At 38.0% G+C, this 7,003-nt stretch overlaps 1 protein-coding gene across 3 annotated transcripts in view; it reads left to right on the top strand.

Moving 5' to 3' along the window:
- The window catches only part of FAM198B (family with sequence similarity 198, member B), an 11,378-nt gene extending 6,735 nt beyond the window's left edge, over positions 1-4,643 (top strand). For all 3 annotated transcript variants that reach the window (XM_010019840.1, XM_010019843.1, XM_010019841.1), the window contains 2 exons: positions 3,769-3,995; positions 4,292-4,643. In XM_010019840.1, coding sequence (XP_010018142.1) covers positions 3,769-3,995; positions 4,292-4,499 — 435 coding nt within the window. In that variant the 3' untranslated portion in view covers positions 4,500-4,643. The remainder of the gene's footprint in view (positions 1-3,768; positions 3,996-4,291) is intronic.
- The last annotated feature ends 2,360 nt before the right edge of the window (positions 4,644-7,003 follow it).

Genomic DNA, 7,003 nt, shown 5'->3' with positions numbered 1-7,003 from the left:
GGGAAAGAGATCAGGAGCTTGACTGACTCACATTCTAAAAAAAGGAAGCAAAGGCTTTTGTCTTTGCTTTACTTTGCTTTATGTTACTTCACCTTGAGGCAGGCATACTGTTCTTGACTCCTTAATCTCTCCAAATACAGGTTGTGACTGTGTTCACCACTGTAAACCTCTTTCTGCTGTGTGGTGCTTCCTGCCCCTCCCCAATCCCCTGAGGTCATTTAAGTGGTTTTGGTCAGCTGAAATCTGGATCAAGATAACAGTTATAGTGTCTAATTTTCCTTCCTTTTAGAAATACAACCAGTGACTTACGAAAGAGTAGAGCAGCAATTGATGAATGCTATGGCTGCTGTTCTTCAGTTGCTTATGGCACATAATTACTAGCTCTCCAAATAACACCTGTCTAGGGCTCTGTCCTGTAGTATCATGTGTGGCTACAGTTACAGCAATAAGCAAAGTATTAATACACTCCCTGTAATAATAATGATTGAACTGAACACCTGCTTGGAAGCTAATTTTGTGTCTTCCTGAGATATGGCACTACTTCCAATTGTCCTTACCTGTTAGACAGGTTCAGATGACTGAGCCTCCTGCAGCACTTACTGGTTTATTTAAAACTGCAGCTAGCACTAGATCTACGTGCTTGTTTGGATGTTCATATAAATCAGCTTTTTATACAGTTGCATTTCTTGAAACAAAACCCATGACTTATGCATAGCCTATCCCTGTCCTTCTCATTCCTTCTTCTAGGGCAAATGGATGTTTCCAAATTTTTGAGTTACATTTCTGCAGACTTGTTATGTTAAACAGAACATTTGATTCTTCTCTAAAAATAGATTGTCACTTGTCTAGTGGCTCCATCTTTAATCCCACTATGAGCAAATGATTCTTAGAAACAAGTATAAAGTCATATGTAGATTATTCTGATACTAAACATAGTAATGCCCCATAGGAATAATACAGATTGTGTCAGAGTTAATGTTTTCATGCCTTGTCTTCTTTTTGAACAGTTTAAAGATTCTCATGAGTTCTGTGTTGATTTAGGGTCTTTTAAGACAAGTTTTTAATCTGCTAATATCCAGAAGGAACATTAAAATATTATACAACAGGATTGAACTGTACACCAGCAGGATTGAGCTTTACCTGACAGAAAAACAATACACTTGTAATAGTAGCTGGTATCAGTGTGATTCATACCTCCAGTTGCATACCAGAAAGTGAGTCTTACGTTTCTTAAAGGTTAAAATTTTACTTGGGTTTCAGATTTAGCTTTAAAGTTTATCAGCAATATAACATGGGGGGCCTACAGGGATGCAGGAGAAGGACTCTTCATCAGGGACTGTAGTGGTAGAACAAGCAGAATGGTTCATACATAAATAGGGGAAGTTCAGGTTAGGAAGAAGTTCTTTACTGTGAGGGTGGTGAGGCACTGGAACAGGTTGCCCAAAGAAGTGGTAAATGCTCCATTCCCAGCAGGGTTCAAAGCCAGGTTGGACAGAGCCTTGGGTGACATGGTCTAGTGGGAGGTCCAACCCAAACCATTCTATGATTCTATAAAGACTGTAAAAAAAAAACCAACCCCAAAACAAAATGCCAAGAAGGGGTTCTGAGCTGGAAGAAAAAATAAAATAAAATAAAATTCATCTGTGTTTCTTGAGTCATTCAGAAATAAAGAATAATGATGAAAAGTATTCTCTGTTCAACTTCCCTGAGAAGAATAAGTTTGATACCTGTAATTGATGTTTCTAATCTCTGGTTTCAAATATAAAACATGGGAGCAGGCTGAAAAATGCTTATAGCTGACTTTTACTTGCCTTCTGCAAGAACTCAAGTGAAGTAAGGACATCAAAAGTTTGGACCTCTCATGTACATAAGTATATGACAAAAACTAATGGCAAAACATTAAGGTTGCAGCATCAGTTCCAGAGTTTCCATCATTCTGTCTTAACACGGGATGATGCAAGAGACTATAAAGTGGCTGTTTGTAAGAACATGGTCTGCTCATATCCTCATCTGTTTAATGCATCTGAAGAAGTGTGGTGCAACTGGATTAGGGCTATACCTCAGAAGAGCATCTAGAAGGACTCTGCTTCACTTTTTGGCAAAGCCTCTGGATGAGTTGAATGAGATCCCATGAGCTAAGACACTGCAAGCAGGAAGGGCTCTGGTACCTGCAGATGCTGAATGCTGCTCATGAAGGAAGAAAAAGGAAGTGGAATCTGTTTGTTTCCTCAGGATTTTCACTTCTGAAAACAAACACTGCTAACAAGACTGGTAGCAATAGCACAGCATCCTTAAGAAAAAACCAAAACAGCTCTCAGACTTCCATTTGATGAACAAAATTAAGAGACCTTTTCAACTTGCAGTATAGTTCTACATCAGCAGAAGAGTCCTAACACTTTCTTAGTCAAAAAAGTAAAAGTGCAGTTTTAGAGGTCTTACGTGAACATTAATGCTTTTATGCTAAGAACAGTTTGAAGAGTTTACATACAGCAAACAAGGACAGAAAGAATTATTTACCTTTGCTAAGCTACTAATGAAGACTTAGATGTACTGGACCAGTCTTACACTTTGTAAGCACCTGCCAGCAGGAGCTGGAGCCTGAGACAGCAGGCAGGACACGCAGGGTCAGCAACAGGAGAAGCAACCCAATAGGAAGGAAAGCTACAGTTCCATTGATAGCCCAGTGAGCATCAGGCACAGACAAGGCAGCAAGCCAGCTCCAAGTCCAAGAAGCAGGAATCCCAAGCAGGAATCCAGTAGCATCAGGTAGCAGGACAAGCAGCAGACACTACTCTCCCTCTCCCAGAGGCTCAGAGGATGAATGCAATTCCAGGCCTGAACTTAAATGGGGCTCCTGGGCCCATTGACAGAGGGGATGTGTGTGGTGGTCCCAGGTGAGGCTGCTTAGGGCAGTTAAAGCCTGTCTGTGTGCTCAGGGCAGTGTTGTGTATTTGCTCCCATCTCATCAACAAGGGTAAAAGCACGTTCAAGGAGTGATTTATTCTTCCTGTATTAGATGGTTATCCTAAAATGGCATCCTTTGCTCTGGGGGTGCCTTGCTCTTGTCATTGTTTATGAAAGAGAACATAAACAACTAAGTCAGAAGAGATGCTTAACATTTACGCCACTAAAGTTAGACCAGATGTATTCCTTCCTGTTAAGTGCTGTGCAATGAACAGGCTAGGGTTCACACAGGAAAAAATAGCCTAACTTCTCATGTCATTAAAGTGTATACCACAGTGTAACTCAGGGATTCTGCTCTGTGACTATAAATGTACTCTTGCATTTTGTAGCTTCTGGTGGTTTGCTGTGCCCCTTACTAAGATTTTCAATTATTTTGCATGCTATTAGTCTGATAGGTCCTGCAAAATGGAGATCCTCTCTGTGTGTGTCAGGCTGTGCTATTTCTATTGTTCTCCAGCAGAGAAAATGTAAAAAAACTACAGCCTTCTGGAAAAAAACAGAATTGCATTCACCATCTTTTTATTCCAGTTATGCAGTGGTATTGTTCTACTATTTCCAAAGAATTTCTACTGACATAGAAATCATGGCTATAGCATGGATGAAATACAATCTGAGAAATTTCTTCTGACAATACGTGAAGTACTGGGACCAGGTCTTCTTGCCATTTCACTGCTGACTTTAATTGTACTTATCCTGAGCTTGTTTTCCTGTCAGCTGTGTTAGTGAGCAATGTCTCACAGTGACACTTTGCCCCAAATACTTTGGTATTGTTTTCACTTGGCATTCTGCTGTACTTTGTTTTAGATCTATAGTCGACTAGACAGAAACTGCTGTGGATTTGAACCTCTCAGGGAGGATTCCTGCATGCAGCAAGGACTGAAGCTGAAATGTAGTGATCAGGATGCTGTTGACCTTACACACATAGTTCAGAGACACCATGACCGAAGGCACTTGGTCTTTATAGGCAATAAGGGTTTCTTTGACAGAAACGAGGACAATCTTGACTTCAAAATACTGCAAGGAATCAATGAGTAAGTTTTAAGTTATTAATTTTATAAAAAGATTGATAATTTCTTCCCAGTTTGAGCAGGAGACACACTAAGTTACTGAAATAGATATCATTGGCCTAAGACATTTACAGGATGTGTCTAAAAGTGTCTGAGTAATCCCACTGCTGTAAAAGATACAATTAACATGTATATCATTAGGCATGGACTTCCTTTGCTGAATTGCAGTCTATATTCATAGAATTGATTGCGAAACCATAACATAAATATTGCAATTCAGAGTGACGGCAAAGCTGATGAATTTCTTTGTGCTTTTCCAGATTCCCTGAATCTGCAGTTTCAGTGCTGAGGAGCCAGCGTTTACGTGAGAAGCTGCTACAGTCTTTGTTCCTTGACAAAATATACTGGGAGAGCCAAGGAGGCAGGAATGGAATTGAAAAGCTTATTGATGTAATAGAAAGAAGGTCCAAAATTCTTCTTACTTATATAAATGCACATGGAGCCAAAGTATTGCCCATGAATGAATGAAGCAGTCTTGTTTCTATCTGAGAGTCTTTAAAAAAATTTGTATGAACCAAAAACTGACAGTAAAATTAATTTATTTCGTAGGCTTATTTAATTTTTCTTCCCCCAAAATTTAAAGTTTATTTTTAAATAAGAAATCTTACATGGTTTAAAAGCAACATTCAGATGTCAGCTGCAGCTCAACTCAGTGCAGTCTCTTCTATGTCACCAGTGAAATGAAATGAAAAATAACCAAATGATACAATAAATAATGTAATAACCATGATCACTTCTGTTAAACTGTTTGAAAATTAGCAATGGGATTTTCAGTACATGAAGCTGGATTACTCTTACTTGCCTTGTTCAAGTCAGTAAAAGTTTTATTGCAAATTTGAATGGGAACAGAGATTTGTAAGTGCTTAATACATTGATGAAAACAGTCATCTGCTTGCTGAAACACATCTAGTACAGGAATTTGTTTTGGTTTTTTGTTGATTATGAATACTAAAATGCCAACATTTCCAAAGGCTTTTGTTTTATTTTATTTTGATCTTTGAAATCAGAGGATTGAATTTCACTCTTCAACGTAGGAGTGTTTGCACTGGACATGAGGGAAATTTAAAACAGTGAGAACGACATGGCTTTAACAGTAATAATTAATTTGACCAAATTCTTACCTGTCCAGTATGGAGTACAATTTGTCATGAGCTGCTCATTACAATGTACTGTTTTCAGTACAGGTTGTTTGGATGTACGGATGGATGTTCTCCCTATTGATTAACTGTCTATTGATTTACTCACAGAATTGTCCTTTACCACCACTAGTTTTAAAAAAGAAATTCAGCTTTAGCCTTGTGTGAATATGCTGCTAAATAAGTGTACGTTTTGTATTTGCAACATTCTTGTTGATATTTTTTTAGAATGTTATCCAAAAGCAGACCTACTAAGGACATGAGTAGATCTAAACTCCACACATAAAACATTTGTGCTGCTTACTCAGCTCTAGCCAGCAATTCAGGCTGTTTTTCCATTAAGATTGACCACTGCAGGGGGATGATTCTAGCTAATGACTCACCCCAATATTGCTGCAAGTAAGGTAGTTAGAGAAGGTTGGATAAGCATTTTGGATTCTTAACCTCCATCTGTTCCAGAAATCAAATACCAACTGATACAGTCTATCATGACATATACCTTTTACCTATCTGTTTAGAAATACTCTTACTGTCTTTCTGGAGAAATAGCTATTATGTTCTTGCCATGAGGTAATGGCAGAAGTTGAATACTTTCATAGCTACATGTGTCTTTATATATAGTAAAAAAATATAGAGTGTATAAGATTTTAAAATACTTTTTAAAATGCTTGTGGAATGGTATTAATGAGAAACTAAAATGTTTTGTGTCGATGTTAATGTGGATGGGTGAATTTAATGTTTTAAATAACTGCAGTTCCACTGCAGCTGAAACAGATTTTCTTTCTTAGTATCAGAACAGCTATTAACAATAATTGCATTACTAGAAGACATAGATCTCATTATAGGCAGAGTTAAAATACTTAGTAAAATTTTAACAGCATGGCCATCTAAATAATCTTTCTTTAAAGGCAGATAAATTTGTAAAAAATTCCTAGAACTTAACTATTGCCTTGAGAGGACATGTTTTAGAGTGCCTTGGACTCTTTAATAGCACCAGAGTAGAATTTTATAGGATTTTCATGTTATTCCTTTCTTAAAATGTTGTAATTTATTAGCCAGGTAATTTCTATCACAGAAACAAAAGTATTACCATAGCTTGCACTGTGAACAGAGCCTAGAGAAAGAAATAATCAGCTGGATCCATTTCACATGGAATTTGTCTTGCAGAAAATTTCACTTTTTGATGACCATTACGATCAATTTGTCTCGTTCTTTAGCCTATCTCACAGTTTTCTTCCTGCTAGATACCTATGCAAATGGATTATTACACACTGCTGGGAGTAAGAGAAAGGCACGACTCTCAGCTGCTTTGAACTTCAATGAGGGCCAAGCGAGGATACAAGAGTGTACCTGATCATGAAAAAAAGTCCCATGAGAGCTCTGCCTTGTATCTTCCCCTCTTCTATCTTTGGACTGCACATCTTGATGCCAAGTCATTGCCTCACACTGCCCAGTTGTATTTTTTTCCAGAATTGACTCATTGCCCAAGAAGAGAAAGAAATCAAGACTGTTTTATCTTTTCTGGTTAGGTAATTTATTTCTATGGTAATAACTTGATGCATTGTTCTCTATTTCTTCTGGACATGGACTAGTGTTTCCTTGAGCATGATACATCCTTTTTTATTTGCCTGGCAGTTCAGTGCCAGCTGAACTGAACTGAAAGTAGCAGTGTAATTGCCAGCTAGTAAGTAATTGCCCTGAAGCTGACCTGGAGCAATGTCTTTTGGTAGTCCTGAGTTTAAGAGGTTCAAATAGCCATGATGCTGTGCAGTCCTTACTTAAAAATTTGACCAAGCATGAAAATCATAACTGTGAAGAGAAGATATTCTGGAGACA

This window comes from Nestor notabilis, unplaced genomic scaffold, assembly GCF_000696875.1.
Source record: "Nestor notabilis isolate BGI_N333 unplaced genomic scaffold, ASM69687v1 scaffold3228, whole genome shotgun sequence".
Lineage (NCBI taxonomy): Eukaryota > Metazoa > Chordata > Aves > Psittaciformes > Psittacidae > Nestor > Nestor notabilis.
This window is presented reverse-complemented; position numbering and strand designations above follow the sequence as displayed.